Here is an 18,694-nt window from a genome sequence, read left to right as displayed (position 1 = left end):
TGCAGATTACTGCCACCTCATTTTTCCATTCATACCATCCCAACTAACCCTTTTTTTTTTTTTATCCCTTGGTTTCCAGAAATTAACCCAGATTATAACGTATGACCTGCCTTTTACAGCTCGTGCACAGTACCTTGCAAGATAAGACTTTCTCCAGTCCTGAACCAGCTTCAGGCAGCAGTGTGATATAAATAATGGTAAAAATAATTGCTGCAACTGTGAAAAAAAGAAATAATTCAGAAATTTTCGTTCTGAAAGATTTGTCTTTAAGGAGTCAGTTTGTTTCATTGTAGTGGGACTATGAAAGCAGTAGCGCACACTCATCTTTATGTAATTAGGAGAAAAGACCCTACATTATTACTGAGTGTTGGAAATATTTTGGGGGATTTTTTCTTTAATCTTACATTGTGTGTGTTGTCTTTGCAACAATACTTTTTGCTATGGTAACAACTTTTTTATTGGAATCCAGAGCATAAATGTGTAATGCTGCATCAACCCTATTACTCTCGGGAGAATTTAGGAAGATTTTTTTTGGCCAAACTTTCAAGGAGTGTAAAAATCTGCATTAACTGAAAAAAAGGTTCGCTCTTAAGCAATATTCCCCACTATTATATGCCATTGTCCTTTTGTTATAGCCTTAGGTTTGAAGACATTAAACTTTTTTTTTTTCTTTCTTTCTTTTTTTTTTTTTTTTTCCCCTTTTTGAAATGGGGAATGGATAGGGAATGTTATTTGCTCACATAACTTTACTCTCATCATTCTTCACATCAGAAAGTAAATGGTTTCTTTCTTGAGTCAAATGAGCAAAGCTGGATCTTTCTTTACTCCTTTACTCCTTTCCGTTCTAGCTGAGGTTCAACATCAGTTGTGATGTTGAGCAGAGGCACAATGTGGGATCAAAACCGTAATTTAGCATTTCACTCAGCTAATATGAATATGTAATTATAATTAGGAGCTCTGGGGTCCGTCAGCACATGTAAGAGCCTGGAATTTAAGTTGCATTTGGACATATTAAAAGTCTAAACTCTCTGGTGGGTAATAAACCTGCAAGCCAAAAAAAGCCAGAGGTGAGAACTTTGTCTGGAGGTGCTGTAGGACTTCCCTGGAGGTTCTTCAAACAGTGAATCATCAATGTTGAAATGCTCACAGATGAATTCCAAGTGCAGGCTCAACTGCAGAAAGAGAAAGAAGGAAGCTCCATGCAAATTTGGCCATCTGCTCAGGGTGCGTGGTACTTAATAGACTTTTTCTAATATCAGGATAATCAGTAACGAGTGCAGCAGTGTCTAAGTGATCCTAATTCTGCTGGATGCTAAGAACTTCTTAAGATGTTCCAAGAATTGTCTTTTTCATCTGAAATCAATGGGATAACCTGTTCGGGGATCAAGAAAAGACAAAGTGTCTAGGGTTGTCAGTCTGGCACTAGTCTAACAAACTGTTCTTTCCAGAGGCAGGATCTTGCAATTCCTAAGTGGATACAGTTTCAGTGTGTGTGATTCTGAAAATTTGCAACAGAAAGGAGTAGTAGATATAGTTACAATTAAAGCTTTTTTTTTTTTTTTTTTTTTTTTTTTTTTTTTTTTTTTTGTGGCTTCCTAACTGTTGTGTCCTTAAAATACAGGTAAGGATTTATTTAAAAGTAGATGGTTTTATAAACCACATTCTGCATATTCTTTACCCCTCTCTCTGAACTAGTACTCACTAGAGCTTTTGTATCAGTTACGCCTTTCAGATATAATTGGTTTTCACTACCTTTTAACACAAATAATACAGAAAGAGGCTAAACCCTTTGTTTCTCTTGGGCAAAACTCCACAGATGTCAGTGGGTTCAGATCTCATTCACAAAACTACGGCTACGATAAATTATTTTTTTAACTTATGCCTTGACTTTTAGCTGGTTGTTAGAGGTGTATGAACAGGTGTTTGCTGCTCTAAAAGTAGATGGAACTAGGTTCTGCTGTGTCTGCTCTGCCCCAAGTAAAAATGTAAGAAAGCTTTTTCTGTGTCAGATGGAGATTCAAAAGTTAGAAAATCTGTAAAGACCTTAGCAGTCCTTCAAGATGAAAGTGTCATGTAAGTGTAATATATAGTTTTAATATAAAGGGTGAGGAAAAAGTAATTTCATTGTGATTAAAAAATACCTCTTGGCTTTTTCGAATCACAAAATTTTCCAAACTCGGGATTTGAAAGAGAAACCGCACAAGATCATCTGAGTCAAACAATGTTATTTTAAACTTATTTTCAACTTGCTTCTCAGTAGGTTTCCTTTTTTTTTTTTTTTTTTTTTTTTTTTTTTTTAAGTCAGTTAGCTGGATAGCTGTGTTCTGGTAAAAATATAGTTCTAATGGTAAAAATATAGAAAATTGAAGACTGATATAGAATTGATTTCTACATGTAAGGGTGCGGACTTTTTTAATTTTTAATTTTATTGATTTTTAATTTTGCAAAATCATTGCAAAACCAGTAGCCAAAATTTCCAAGACTTAAATAAAAACTTCCACACTGGACATGTTGCCTCTCTCAACAGCCAGAAGTTTCACCTGGGACCTCCTAATCATTTTTATTTCTGTGTGGGCTAGATATTGACATTTTGGACCTGCTCATGTTTTTTTCAGTCTGCCTGTCACCTGGGGGCATAAGCACTTTCTAGTCATAGGTGTCAACCTTGCCTTCTGAGATTCCTTGTCAGGACTTTTTCCTATAGCAGCAGGGCCCAGCTCAGGCAACTTTCCTTAAGGCACAGCTTTTTTTATTTGTAAAAAAAATGCAGAACATTAGATTGATAGTTTCATAATCGTGTTCAAATCCCAGGCATATTCCTGAGCAACATCTTAAACATGGAGAAGCTGACAGACAGGAAGGAACACCCTGGCTCATCATTCATTATGGATGCTGTAGTTGTTCTGTTTCCATCTTGTTAATCTAGCAGGTTCAAAGTCAAACCTTAGCATGCTACAATTTTTACAAAATTTACAGTAAAAATTTACTAAAATTACCAAGTCAATTAGAGACTCTGTGATCGCCAAGCAATGTTGTTACATTATTGCTTATTGCTAATGCTTGGTGAACCTTACATAAATATTTATTTGTCATCACATTATAAGATCACATAAACAAACTTGAAGTGTTACCTAGTGCCATCAGTACCTCCGTACCTTCATACACCTCCTTCATGTACCTTCTTATACTATATGAAGGGCTAGTAGGGTCCCACTTAGCCTAATAAGTTGAGTTTTTGTGAAGCTAAAATAAGAAAAGCATGTTGAAGAGCTTTTCCTCAGAAAGGAGATCAATGTTAAAAAGCAGGATTTGATGATTTGATCCATGCCATGAATATATTTGGGGCTTGAAAACAGATGCTAAGGCCACACAGTGTCACCAAAGATGGCAATTAATAATTGGGCCTGACAGCCCTCTTGAAGTTAGTAGGTTATATGGTGAGCAAAAGCAGCCCATTATAAGTAGAAAATATCTGTTTGAAAGCCGTAATCCATTTAGATAGTGGATCTGCTCAGAACCATATGCAGGCTTTCCATCTAATTTTGTCTGCAGTGATGTTCTGAACACAGTCTAACTTCAGCCTGGGAGAAAAAGGAAACCTGTCATGTGGATGGAGAGAGGATACTGGAGATGAGCTATGGAATTACACAAAGATTTCAGAACAACTCTGTCTTCCCACTTTCATGACTTCCTATGAGACTCACAGGGGTTTAAATTGAGTACTTTGATGGGATATTTCTTCTCACAGAAGTAAGCAACTAGAACTTCCCTTCTGACAAAGACTATGTATGCTTCAGTTGCCACAACTACTCCTACAACTTACCCTTTCAAGGAAGGGTCTGTCTTCAGTTAACTGTCAGCATTCAGCCTTCAGAAGGATCAGAAATCACTCTTCTCTTCAGAGATATGCTGGCTGGCCATACAGCAAGCTGTGGGTGAATGTGTAGCTGATTTTCTCACCATAGCTGTGGTGGCTGGTAAGGATCTTCCTTGTGTTTGAGTGGCAGAAGAGGAAGGAAGAGCTGTGGATCAGATACATCTTGCATTATTTTATGAAGAAGCTTTAATACGTAAGCTGACCTCAGGCAGCACTACTGACAATGCCATTCTTCCAGCCACACTGTAGTGCTAAAACAGGTGGGATGGAATTGGAACTTCATTTGCTATGAATGCCAACCAGGGCTCAGAGGACAAGTGACCCTTCGCAGATTCAGAGATAGTCTTTCTGCTGGGGCCCCTTTGATCTAGCGGCCATGGTGAGCGACAGCTTCCCCAAACGGGACTTATCTACCTGTGAGGACTATTAAAGGAATAATCTTTCATATCCAATTGAAGAAAGGAATTTCACAAATGCAAAAAAGTATGTGTAAATGAGTGTGTGCTAATGGGAACTGTCATCAAGGGAATCTGGTGCAAGCAATTCCCGAACGGATGCAAGATATTGTGGGTAACCATGGCTGTCATCCTCTGGAAGTAAAACAAAGCACACAGAATGGGAAACGTATCTTTAACAGAATAGCAAGAAAAATCCTCAGCACTCAGCATCATATATGAACAAATTAATATGTTTCTTTCTTCTGAGATACATGGGTAATATGTAGAGTAGAAGACTTTGCATCTCTTTGAAATGATCTCCAGATGCCATAATAAAATGTGCCAAAACGTAGAATGGTACAACTTTAAGCTGGTGCTGGATGATAACGATACCACTTACTTCATATTTAAAGAAAAAAAGAGAAATCTGGTAGTCCATTGAGATTTACACTCGTTTTTCACCTCTGATAGGCTTAGTTTCCTTTCACTATTTTATTTAGATTAAAAGCCACATCAGATATTTGTGTGAATACTTCAGACACCTCCAGTAGTTATTTAAAGTACAGTAAAGCATAAGAGAACCATGGCCAGATGATATACAACGGAGGGACCAGGTGGGACAAAGACCTTTGGAAAGGTTCTGAAGGATGCGAGTTCAGTAGTTTCTTTCTTTTGTTCTTATTCATCTGAGTAATAAAAAGAGTGGCCCTTTTCAATGAGGTTAGAAGTTTCAGTGGATGCTGCGGGTCTACTTGCAGTGTGCTGGAGGGACCACCCATGACTGAAATAGCATGCAGGTACTGAAGGTCAGGAGAGGAATGTGTTTGGAGAAGGCTGAGTGCTCAGAACTGTGCAGTGTTACTTGCCCAGCCTATCAAGGGGAGTTGTGAGATTAGTTAAAATCTGTGCAGGTCTTTGAGGATGCACTTCAGCCTGAGGATGGCTCATGAGCACAGCTATCTGCCAGAAGGATGCATGACACAGACAGCTCTGCCATGGGCCACTGATGTCAGCAGAGCTGTGGGGCTGACTTTGATGGATGCTGCATGAAGCCTTAGGTCAAACTCCGCTTAGTGTAAGTGGCTCACGTGCTTCCCTTCACAATGAATAAATCCAGCCTGCAGTAACAACAATTTTTGTAAGGCAAAACATCACTTTTCACAACAGTGGCTAGACCTAGGGATTGAGACAGTGCTGCTTTAAGTTGGAAGACTGGGGTGGGGATGTCTCTAACAAGGAAAAGTTTCTGCTCCTGACTACAGAAATATTAATCTTGCAGGTTTGGCTCCTGGGTGCGGTAGCTCTGATTATTTATGACATTAGCAAAGCATAAATACTTTTTGATTTTAAAGACTCTTCTGTGTGAGCACAAATTGCCCATTTCTTACAGTTGTGGTATTTATATGCTGCAGTTATTTGAGAAAATGAGACCAATTACCTGTATCGGGCAACTCCAATTCATAAGTTTCCTTGCTTCTCTATTTTTTCTGTCTTAATTTAATTTAATTATAAGATTTTTATTTACTTATTTTTTAATTGTACTGTAACTACCTAGTTCTATACATTATGTTCAGGGATGTTGAGAGATGTAATTATAAAATCCAGATCGCTGTGTGCTTTCTCTCTCAGCACTAGCATGAATAGATGCTAAATTTTCTCAAGCTAAAATGTAGCTGGAAGGTTTCTGGTAAAAAGTAATTTGCATTTTTGGATAACAAACAGAAAAAAGGGCAGATACAATTTTCCAACACCTGCTTCGTTTTTTTTTTTTTTTTTTTTTTTTTTTTTTTTTTTTAACTTCTTCCATTGAGTCTCTGTCTGGTTTAGAATTGATTTTGTGCCTTTCACTGAAAAGCCTGAAATTGGCTTCTGACAGAGCTAAAATATTAGAATAATTGGATTCTGTCCTTTCTCATTATATCACTTTCTGTTTCCTTCAAAGCAGTTTTCATAGAAAAGATGTTTCTAACATTTCCTGAAAAATGTCTTTCAGCATAAGCTTTTTCCATCTGCTTTTAGAAAATCAGAGTATTTTATAATTATACAATCAGCTCACTCAGGTTACTCATTTTCTATTAAACCATTTTGTACTGCTAGGGGTGTCATCCAAGAAAGATGGAGGAAAACTAGAAATTAAAGGTCACCTTTCTGCCTCAAAATTACTGCTTGAAAAAGGTAACTAGACTTTGTTTTTTGAGAATAATGACAACTTCCCTTCATTTTTATTGACTTATGATGGAATTACATTGTTCATCTTAAATATTGAGTAATAGAAACCTTTGATAACTGTTTTGTAATTCTGGTTTATGGAATGAAGTCTCCAGTGGTTTGCCAGAACTAGTATTCCAGCTGATACACTTTGGAGCATTATGTGAGAGGTTTGCTTGAGTAAGGGTTGGGTTAAAATAAAATGAAAATTAACTAATATTTTAATTGCTTATCTTTTAAGATATTTCAAGCTGAGATAGATTTTAGGGGGATTAACTCAATCTAGAAGTGGAAAAAGTATTTAACTTATATAATGGATTGAGATGAAATCAGTAAGAAGTGAATAAACCCAAAGCAAAAAAAAAAAAAAAAAATCCGGACTGAGAAAAAATAAAGTAGCTCATATGAGACTTGTCAGAAATAATTCTCATGTTACTGTGGTCAGCTCCCTTTATATTCTTCCAGGTATCTGCTTAGCTTCGTGATGAACACGTTAAAATTGTGAGCACGGTAGGACAATGAAAGGACAAGCTCTGCTCTCAGCAGGGGGATATACTGGGTAAGCTTTTAGGATGGGGAGTTTATTCCCCAGGCAAATCACGGTCCCAAGTGCGACAGGCAGCGTGCAGGAGTCTCTGTGCAGTCCAGCAGGGTGCACTGCACTAACATTGCTAAAATCCCAGTAGTGAAACTCCTCAGTAACTTCGTTTTTTTCCCAAGGGGCTTTGACTAAGAGTGCAGCTGCATGATGAACGTGCTTACAGTAGGGCACTGGCAGGTTAAGAAAACACTGACTTATGTCTGAAAATGGTTCTAGGGTCAACTGCTACCAAGACATGAAAAACTTGATCTGGAGAAGAAGTGGCTGTGTCTGAAGGAAAATCCTGTGGTATGATGCCAGGGATTCTGTGAATTATTAGGTTTGCAGTATGTAAACAATATATTTTAACTTAGATTATGTGTGTGTACGGCTCCCTCCTGGAAGAAGCCATGACTCCCACTGGCTTCAGTAAATGCTACAAGTGTACAGAGCTGCTGTGGATATGGTTCCTAAATGCTGTGTTAAAAGAATAGTGAAGCTCTGGATTAACCCTTCCAAAACCAGAATTGCTGCAAAAATACTCCTGAATCTCCTTTTTTTTTTTTTTTTTTTTTTTTTTAATGTACAGGCATTTACTTGCATTTACTTCGGTATAACTATTCCCTATATCACTTTGGAAGAGTTTTCCCGTACAGAGAAGCCTTTACTTGTGCGCCATGCATGCATGTGCAAGGGTCAGTCCTGTGTTGCATTTGGTTACATGTATATATGCAAATGCTGTGCTTCTCCAAGAAGTTGTATCAATGAAGAACAAATTTTTAGATTGCATGCAGAAAATTTGTGTAATGGAAACAAAAACACACACATTCGATAATTAGGCTTAGATCCCTGTGCTCTAATGTCGGGAACATACATTAAAGAAAATGAATGGGCTTTGGGTTTTAGACAAGACAAGTAACCTTTTCATGGTGTCTATGAAATCAGCTGGTAGTGACTGACAATTGTCTTGGCACGGAAGATGAGTTCAAGGGAAATGGGCACACCCCGGCTTCCACATCCTAGCCTGGGAAGTGACGAATAGACTGGTCCACATGGTGACATCTGGCATGTGCGGTAACCTTAGGTTTTGGCAAATCCATTTTGTTTTCTACACCCTCTTTTATTGTTGAACATTCTGAGGAACCATGGTGGTGTTTTGTTATGAAGAGGAACGCAGTGGTTGACAATGAATTGACAAAAGAGATGATAAGGGGAAAAGATGGTGGGAAAAAAGATAGAGAGTAACATAAGGCTGCCTTACAATACTCTATTCTTACACATTTTGCTCACTATAATGCCACTCTAGTGCTGAAGTCACAAAGCAGGCTTTTTGCTTCACTATGCAAGCTCTACTGACACAGGCTAGGGACTGAAGCCATTTCTTGACTCCACTAAAAATTCAGGGGCATAAACACTCACTTGTTTCTAGGCAAACGCAGAGACAAAACTTCACAATTAAAGTGTTTCATGCACTTCTGAGGATAGCTGTTGATTCCTTCTCTTTTGTAGCATCCGCTGAGCAGCTGAGCTTACTCTCTCTCATTTGGCCATTGGATCAGTGTCTGAAGTCTCTTCCTTTCTTAGGAAGTTTGAAGCTACTCTAGCTACATTCTTTACATTCTGAGCCAAAGCAGAATCTTTCTGGAAATAGTAAATTCTTGGCTGATTATCAGTGCTGTTACTTTTCTTCTAATTTTTTGCTTAAAATTTAGTTAATCAAGAACCCTGATATTATCATTGTAAACTTGCCCAAACTACTTTTACAAAATGTTGATTTGCCTGCATTATGCACAAGCTATAGAAAGGCTCTTTTTAGGAAAGTCTGCTCAGGAACATACTTATTTACACAAGTGTAAGTAAGCATACTTATTTGCGTAGTTTACTTATTTTTTTTTCTCAAATATCTAGGGTTCTAATCAATACAATATACACAAGAATATAACTGAAGATGGAGAAGGACAACTCTGTGGCTATATTTCAAAGCAGATAATACTATTTTTAATATTTGATGTCCTGACCTGACTACTGCTGCTTGCTGTCTTTCCTCCTGATCTGTATTTGTAAAGGCAGCAGAGAAATTGATGATCCTGAAGGCAGTGTCTAAAATTTGCTGACTGTGGTGAGATATTTCATTGCTTCACTAGCACTGGTGGATGATCCACGTGTCTGAAACAATGGGAGAGTAAAAAGAAAAAGAAACATTTAAAAGCTTTTCTAGGCTGTAGTTTTGGTACTCTTAGAGTAAGCTGGATAGATTAGAGATTATTCTGTATTTTCTTTATTTGGATGCTGAGTGAGATTTGAAGCTCACATTCAGTTTTGGTAGAAAACATCTCCAGATTTCAAGATCTTGGGTTCTGGTGGCCTGCTGTCTTACCTAACAGACATGACATGGAGGAGGAAGCTGTAGTTCAGTCCATGGGACCGTAACAGGTTGTTTAACAGGGCTGGTTCCAGCCACCACTTGCATTGGTGCACAAGGCTGTGCGCCACATAGCTGCTCTTCTCCACAGGATCAGATGGGCAACCCAGCATAGCACTGATGGTAAAGGTAAGTTCATCCTGGGTTCCTAAGTGACGTTTAAAGGTAGGGAAAGTAGAGGATGCCAGACAGTAATGATAGGACATAACAGTTTCAGCAATTCAGAGTGGAACGACGAGGAAAGAGAGTAGGAAACAAGCATCGAAAAGGGTAAGTGTGAATTCAGGCACAGGTACTGAAGAATTTCTCATATGGAAAAAAAAAAAAGAAAAAAGAAAAAAGAAAAAAAGAAAGGCAATTCTGGTTTATATCTGGAAGATGATTACAAAACCAGAGATGCTGATGGGCCATGGGTAGTGTATGTACTGTGGCCATATTTCCTGGAACAATATAGAGGAATGCTACTAATTAGGTTTGATATTCTGGACTATTTGAATATTTTTAGAACAGGAATTGGAGAAAAGTTAATAAGGAGATTCTTTTGTAGAAGTGACATGGATTGTGTTTATAGGGAGTGAATAAAAATAAATAAAAGCAGCAGAGATGGAAAAATTTTCTAATGCTCTTTCACCTCAACTGAATCCATACTTGTCAGGGAACGTAAGGCTTAAAAAGGAAACCCTCTGGAAAAGTTTGAGAGCTGCTACTTTCATCTTCACCTTCTGAGAAGTTTCAAATATCAAGAGCAGAGAAAGAGAGACACACAGAGAGATTGAGTCTCTAATTAGTGAAGGAGGCAGGTAGGATATTAATTGATTTGTTCTGCTACTACTTTGACCGGTGCTGTGTTTGAGAACAATAGAAGAGCTGTAATGTTCTTCAACAACGGAACAGAGTTTTTATTGCATACCAAGTTAGAAACCTTGGATCACAAACTGTTTCTGAAAAAAAAAGAATTATTATAATACCGCATTTTGCTGCATGTATTTTAATTTCATTAATTTATTCTTTGTTTAGGAATTGGTTTCACAGAGCTTGGGCTTCTTTCACTTTTTGTGGGTGGTTGGAAAATCCTGACATTAGTCTCTGTCTTCTAGTAGTGGCAGAGTACAAATCTAGCAACATTTATGAAGTGGAATAGTATGGTTTTATATGTGATGCAGGTCATTATGAACTTGAAAAATAAGTAAATGCAGGAAAGAAGTTGAAAAAGGGTAAAGGAAGGATTTATTTTTATCTGTCCTGGACTGCAATTTAGGGTCAAACTTACTATGTAGCAGTGTCTGTCATGGCTCCACAGTCCCAGGTTTCCCAGTGAAACATTATCCTGCCACTGCATAGTCCTTTGAAAGTTGCCTTTGGTAAAGGTGTTCAATAGGGCTAAGAGCTTAATTAATGATTTAGATCCAAAGAGGCTTTTAATTGCAAGAGATGACAAAAATAATGCTATAAAAGCAGTGCATGTATTATGACAATTAAAAACTAATGGCTTACAAAAATATATGGGCTTGGGTATAATTTGAGCACTTAAAGTATGTGAAGGAGAACAAAAGAACAAAAAGGGAGTTTCAACAATAACTTCTGTATAGCCCTAGAAGCAGAATATAAGTTGACTAAGAATTTAATGAAACTCTGCAACACAAATTGTGTATGCATGGGAGGTCTCAAAAAAAAAAGAAAAAAAAAAAGAAAAAAAAAAGTTAAGAGCTTTTAGTTACTAAAAAGGTTCAAAAGTTACAAAAGGTTCTTCCTGATGATCATTTTAAACCTTTTTTCATAGCAGGACTGATTTCCCTAGATGCTGCAACTAGTTTAAAATGTGATTAGGTACATGAGTTTTATACAAAAAAATATATAAAAAAAAATCTGTTTGTCTAGGTTCCCTGTGTAGCCAAAAAGGAAAGACAGGGACGATCACACCATGAGAAAGGTGGCTGAGATCATTGAAATAGTGTCCTGGTAAGACGAAATGTCCTTTACAAGTGTCTGTCTGACACCATAGTCCAATGGCAGCATAATGGTCTTGAATCTCACTTTGTCTTAACTAGGCTGGGAAAGTAAAACAGCATAATTGGTAAAAATATTCAAGTAAATACCGGTCTCTGAGCATAGCGCTTTGGAGGGGATTTCACCTGAGACAAAGAAAACCTTTTTGGATTTGGCAGGAGAATGCCCAGATAGGGAAATGGGCTTGTTTATTTGTAGTGATTTAGCTCAACATCTGTGTAATGAATAAAATGTTCCTGTGGGACAGGTCTATATATCAGAGCAAAGCATTGCTTTTCCTAAAGGCAGTGCCTCTCATCTTTGGCCAGATGACTCAGGGTGCGTACTTTTTATAATGGGTGGTGGCTTTTTTTATTTTTATTACCTGTTTATTCCACCCAAACCTGAGCTATGCTCGTGCCTGTCACTATGCAAGGTGTGTAATTATGTCAAGGAGTAGTTTATGTAGACTGAGAGCTGCATACGTTATGTATAGGATTAGAGAATTTCTGGCGTGATTTTGATACATGAAGGTACAATGAAAGAGAGACATTCCCATTTTCAAGAGAACTCATTTGTCTATTTGTTTATTAAGCATCATTCTCTGACATTTCATGGCCCTTTGTGCCATAGAATAGAAAATAATACGTGAGGGAGGAAAGAATAACCAGTTCTCCTCCTATGGGAAAAAAAAAAAATCCTCCACCCAAAATAAGTATTTGACTGTTTTGCAAGATAATGTCTATCATGAGTCTATCATGATGTAATATCAGGCACCTGGTGCAGTCACATCATCATTGGTTTCAGCTTTTCTTCATGACTAACAAGAATTAGGCAACATATACCAAAGGGGGAAAAAAAAAAAAGGAAAAAAGGAACTGCAGGCCAGATGGTTTTTGAGAATGGAATAAAGTGAGAGGTGAAGTAAGCGTTTGACAAGAATGCACAGGGAGAAGATTAATCATCACTTCATGTTCTGTGTCCAAAACAATTGTGTCTTTGCTTGTCTGAGATGTCTGATTTTTAATTAGACAAGAGGCATTCCCTTTAAGATGCTGTTCCTCTGGACGCTAGCATTGTACAGATGTAAACAGCCCACAGTCCTCAACAGAAAAAGTGATTAAAAGAAGGATTTACACAGTCTGATCTCAAACTACCGTGATCGTATGCAAAAGTTAACTGATGAACTGCCTGAAGTGCAGTACAGCACGTGTTTAAATAGCTGAGAATGTTGGTCATCTCATTTTAAAGGTCACGTTGGTTATTTGTATTTGTTTATTTTCAATAGGATTAACAGGAACATCCTGGACACACACAGGAAATTGGCAGAATTCATCAAGGTTGGGCCATCCGGGCAGCAGGCAGCATCTTGATGCTGCAGCTGGTTGTTCTGAGGTTTTAGCTGTACGAGTGAAATGACTTGAGGGTGATGTGTACGGCTGTAACCATCACTGTATATGTTTTCACATATACATATATCAAATACATGCAGCAGTTTGTATGCGTGTGCTGTACACACAGAGCGCTGTATTTGTAAGAGTTCTCGTACTGTTTTGAAAGTGACTTAAACATTTGTTGATCGAGTTGTAAATACTGGAACAGAGGAATATACAAGGAAATATAGATATCGCAGAAAATTATAAATGTACAATGTTAGCTTTTTCTTTTGTATAAACACAATGTATGGTTAATATGTTGTTGGTTTTTTTTTTCTGCATCTTAATGACAATAATGGTATAACAAATTGTTTTAGTGCAAATTAATTTTACAATCAAGTTTGAAAAGCAATGATCAAAGGCCTAGTTCCTGTCTAATAGTTATTTGCATAACTGGAACCTGATAGAGGTTAATGCCTGCATGATAAAATATTTTTATTAAACAGTATCCTTCTGTGGTAATTTCTTATAAGGACCTGACAGCAGGTTGCTTTTGTGCACAGTGGTTGTTAAAGAAGCTCACGTTTGTGCAGGTGGATATGACTACCTCTTGATACACATGCAAACAATATATATGTATATAAGTACAACATTTGACATAAATATAAATTTCTGATTTTTTTATGTCCCTGATTTATATATTCTTGTAATATTCCATGACTATGTGAATATATTAAAAACCTGTCATGACATTTAGACTGTTAACACAATTACAAAAGCAAGATTTTTTAGTTTCAGGTCTGTCAGCCCTCATTTCACATCCTGTATTGTGGAAAGATGGGCCAGTTTCAACAGGCTTGGATTTCACATTTGGGAGAGACAAGAATTAGTCTTTCAGAGACTGTTAGAAAAGTCAGCCCTTAACCAACACAGAGATATGTCAGTTTCTGCTCACTGAAGGAGAAAAGACAAAAGCAATATTGCCAAGTGCTTAAAGATCATTAAGTTTACATTTTCTGCAGATGACATAAAAGAAATACCAATTTCTGTAGTTATGTATATTTAGCCTAAGTGACCTCACATCAGACGTGAAAAGTAAGAAAATTATTTTCTATCAGGATTTTTTTTTTCCCTAGGACCTAAGGGTGACACAGTTCATTCCTCACATGCTGTTGCTACTAATCAAGCGGCAATCTCCAAGCAATGCTGATGGCTACCTGTGCAATCCCATTAAGCCATGACCATAGTCCCTGTTGAGGGGGGAGACTCCCCCATATAAGTTTGCTTCTGACCCCTCCGGCTCCTGTTCCTCTCATGGCATTCATGGTTACACTGAATGACTCAGCCTTTGATTCAAAAGAACTTGGGTTTGCTCACTCTGTCTTTCTGGATTAAACAGGGTTTGCAATTGCTTAGTGACTACATTTCCTTTCTGCTGCTCAAATAACTTTGACATTTAGGAAATTAAAAATGATCTCTAGGTATAAGCATCTTACAGGTACGTATGAGTTTTGGCACTGGCACATGAATTTTCATTCTCTATCTAGGCTGTCATTCTGCCTTTAATGCTGGGAAAAAGGCACAAGAAACACAACAGTTGCTAGTTCAAGAAAAAAACTCCCCTGAAGGAAATGTTCTTCCTAATAACTGGTAATCAAAAATTCATGTCTGATGACTTATTTCCATGCTAAGTCTTGTCCCATGGTTTAAAAGTCTGGTTTTATTTCTTAGTAATGTAGTATTTGATGATGATGATGTTGTTGTTGATGAAATATTTGGTTCTTTTTGTATACAGATATACTACTGGTCCTGATTATGTCATGGGGCCTTAGGTGGTCATGGAAGAAACAGATTACGTTACTCAAGCCAGCAGCAGCAGCACATGCTCACCCCGCTATCCAGCCAACATTCCTCAACTCTGACCTGAGGACCACCTCTGGAGATAAGGGTCCCTTCTTATCAGTGAGTCCTCGTTTTTTTTGCCAAGTCTGTTAGCAAAAACGACATTCAGAGCCAACAGTATAGATTTGGACAGCAGAGGCTTGTTCACCAGAAACTGTTCTGAGATCACTGGAATGATTTCATGTAGACCACCAGAAACTATGTATTGTAACAGACTCATTTCACCTAGGGCTTGAACCCTGAAGAACTGGCAGATTATCAATTCTGTAACTCATTTGTTTCCTCAAGACCTGGCACTTGTTTAACTGTTTCTATCAGAACAATATAATGAGTAGCATGCATACAAGCAACAGTGTAAATCAGTAGATGTTATTTCCACTTTAAAGATGGAAGGTGTCTCTACCGTACTCTTGACTGGGGTTGTCATGTTATAAAATTAACATGACAAATTAACTCCCTCTCCCCCCCCAGATAGCTCATATTGGTTTTCAGTTGTCAAAAACCACTACCATGTGATCAGAGGTGTGGCTGAGAGACAGATGTCTTAAAAACTTAGGTTCTGCAGACTTGCTCATGTATTTTTCAGTAGCAACATACAACAGCAAACGACAAATTATCCTGACTAACTGCAGACAGCTCTTTCCGTAAAGTTCACAAAAGGATTAAAAATTAGTTGATAATTTCTCCATGAATCAGTTTGTACTTTCCAGTGATGTTTGCGACCATTTTCCCAGGATGACCTTAAAACATTTTATAATTTTATTTCATGTATCTCAGTATAAAACTGTGCTCATGCATCATTTAGCACTCTTCAGCTGAGAAGGTCGCTATTTTGGCAGGGCTGAGTGTTGATGTCTTTATGGATGGAAAATTTTGGTTTTACATTATATCAGTAACTCTACAAGATGTGATACTGGGATTTAGGGATCTAATCTGCAAAACAATGAATGGGATCCAACTCTGTTCTTGTTAAGCTTTGAAAGAAAATCTGACTTTTGTGGTACATGCAAGTCTTGTTTAGTTATTTGCTTGAAACTGAAAGGCTGAAGAACAGGAAAATCAGTGTTTTTTTCCTTGCTCCAACATATGTATTTATAAAAAATACAGATTCCTTGCCTATTTTATTTTTAAAATAGGAATGAAATAAGACTGAAATATTTTGAAATCTCTTGGATAGGATGCTATGGAATACTTATTTTTCCTGTTACGGAGTATTTGTTCTCTTAAAGCCTTTATCTACAGTCTCACATCACAGAGAAAATAAATAAATAATGTTAAATGTCTGGAGCAAAACAGACAATTTATTTTTTGCTATGGAAACCTGACATTTTTTTTTATTATTTTATTTTTATTTTATTTTATTTTATTTTTTTCTCCATATAGATGCTGGTTGGAATGCACCTTGAAAGTCACATGAGAGCTTCAGGTTTGTACTTTTCTAAATGTGGTCTGTGTATTTTATAGAAGATGGTCATCCTGACTTGCTTTGTAAATTGTCTTTCTTTTCTTCTGCATTAATCTATAAGTTATTACACAATAACAAGAGATTAGATGATCAAAAAAGTGGCCACTTTTCACCATCTGTTGGCCAAAATGCTGTGAGACCTACTTCCTACTTTTTAGATAGTATTACCGCTGGCTCAAGGCAGGAGCTGGGCTGTAATGCTGTTGTGCTGTGGGGACAGGGAATTCCAGAAAGTCTGAGGTCAGGCAGCTAGGCATTGTTCCTGTTAATGCGCCATGACACTTTGGATCCAAAAGCAATAAATCCTAATTTTCCCCCTCCTGGGGATTACAAATGATGTCTTAATTTACCAGCACTAAGAAAACTCTTTTTCTTATCTCTTTGTGTATAACAGCTTTCTTATTTCATAACAGAAAAATCCAAAAACAAGTCCTAAAAATTTCAATTTAAAATCTTAGAACAAAGTGAGCTGGCCTGATTCTTTCTATGGTAGGCATCATCAAGTCTTTCTATCTTGAATACTTTCTGTTTCAAAAATGTTTTTCTCACAATATCTATTTTTAAATGTTGATTGGTCTTTTGAAAGTGATAGGTATCTGTTTTTGAATAAGTTGAGATGAACAGGGAAAGTCTCTGCTGCTGACTACAGTGTTAGCTCTTATGTTGCTTTCAGGATTTATTCTCCTAACATTGGAGGTAAATAAAGAAATTTTCTCCTTCTACCTTTGAGGGAAGGCCAGACATGGAAGAGCAAAGCAGAGCCAACCTTTGAAGTCAGCAGATCACCATTTATTCTGTGCTCAGGCCACTACATCCCTTATGTTTGCAGATACTGGTTCATTCAGCCCTCCAGAAATCTAATTGTTTTAGGATTTCCAGTGTCTAGCTTCGCAGTAGCGTTACTTGCCATGCAGAAGCCTGGCTATTTCAAGACAATTAAGAGATATGAAGAGAATTGGTGGAAGAGTGAATCAGGGGTCATAGTCTAGTTCACTACCCAGCCAACCAGTGCTCAGTCTGATAAACGAAAACAAAATACAAAGTTTAAGAGGAGTGAAAAAAAATCTTAATAAATAATTAGAGCTTGAATATGTCAGAGAACCAGGTTTTCTTGGCAACAATGGGCAGTAGTCATTTCTGAACAAACAAGATTGAAATTCGTGTTTCAGTGAAGCAGTTTGGGAAGCCTGTTTGCCATGCTACACAAACACCATTTCCGATGCTCTCTGCCAGATGAATTTCTTCAGTGTGCTGGAGGTGGGCAGAAACGTGATACATTCATAAGAAGATGTGCCACAGATGCAAGGTCAGTCTGTTCCCCAGAAGAGACAGGCCATGCTCTGAAGGCATCACTTGTATCGACATACCAGGGGACAGTTGGTTTTTAACCACTTAGGTGCTGGCTCCACTATTCAGAGGCACTGAGCTTCTACACCCATTCATGTCAGCAGGGTTTGAGTCCGTTCAGCAGTTGTAAAAAATCAGGCCTGCAGGTGTGTGCTTTCTGCAGGTATGTTTTACAGGTGCACGTACAGCAGTTTGTTCCTGTGTGAGCTAGAGAGCACAGGTTTGTACAAGAGGCTGACCTTGGGAAATGCCTCCTTAATCAGAAATACAGAAAACTACAAGCCAGTTAGTGCCTACTGAAGCCCTTTGCCACAAGGAGGTATTGCTAGTGGTACCTGTGAAATGGGAAAACAAGGCACAGGAAGCTGAATGTTCCCTCTGTGACCCCACACATGGTCCAGGAGACTGCATTGCCTCTCAACTCATTTATGCTGCTGTACGTGTGTGGGGGGGAGCATAGGCTCCCTTTTTAAAGCAAGATAGGGGGATATTCCCCCCAGTCCACCCTACAGCATCAGGTAGGGCTTGGGAACAGCAGCCAGAGTGGCCCTGGACAAAGGAGCAGTGAGAGGAGCTGTGTTAGCCCATTCTGCATTTGCCATCCCAGGCAAATACCCCTCTTGTGCCCTAAAACCCTCTTCTCTAGTGCCAGCTCATGGGGGTTCCCACTCCTTCTGCACCCTTCACCTCCATGCAGCTCCACCTGTCCCTCAGCTGCCAGGGAAAGAAAATAATAGGTGTTAGTTAATGCTTCTGCCCCTGCCTGTGTTCTTGCAACATCCATTTTCCTCGTGTGGCTTTTGGGCTTAAGATTGGGCACCTGGGCAAGAGCTGAGTGCCATCTCCTTTTCACCTTTCAGGCCCTCTCACTGCACTCCCATGTTAAGAGGTTTGTTTGCTTTAAGAAAACATTTGCCGTCATTGAGAAGGAATGTATAAAATCTGGTGTCAATAAGCTTAATTGGTGTGAAGGCTTGATTGGGCTTGGGGGAGAGGTGTAGATATTGCCTCCTGCTGAACTCTCTAAAGAGTCCTGGTGGCTTGGCCTTGCTGGAGAGAGCTCTTGAGTAGGAGCTTAAGGTGTGTGAGTAAAA

The 18,694-nt window shown here is 38.2% G+C and overlaps 1 protein-coding gene across 1 annotated transcript in view; it reads left to right on the top strand.

Moving 5' to 3' along the window:
* Window positions 1-18,694, top strand: part of LOC311444131 (uncharacterized protein) — a 99,827-nt gene that overhangs the window by 57,836 nt on the left and 23,297 nt on the right. Inside the window, exons 4-5 of the mRNA XM_084535032.1 lie at window positions 14,682-14,848; window positions 16,172-16,214. Of these exons, the coding sequence (XP_084391158.1) occupies window positions 14,682-14,848; window positions 16,172-16,214 (210 nt within the window). The remainder of the gene's footprint in view (window positions 1-14,681; window positions 14,849-16,171; window positions 16,215-18,694) is intronic.

Source organism: Aythya ferina (genome assembly GCF_964211825.1).
Source record: "Aythya ferina genome assembly, chromosome: 13".
NCBI lineage: Eukaryota > Metazoa > Chordata > Aves > Anseriformes > Anatidae > Aythya > Aythya ferina.
This window is presented reverse-complemented; position numbering and strand designations above follow the sequence as displayed.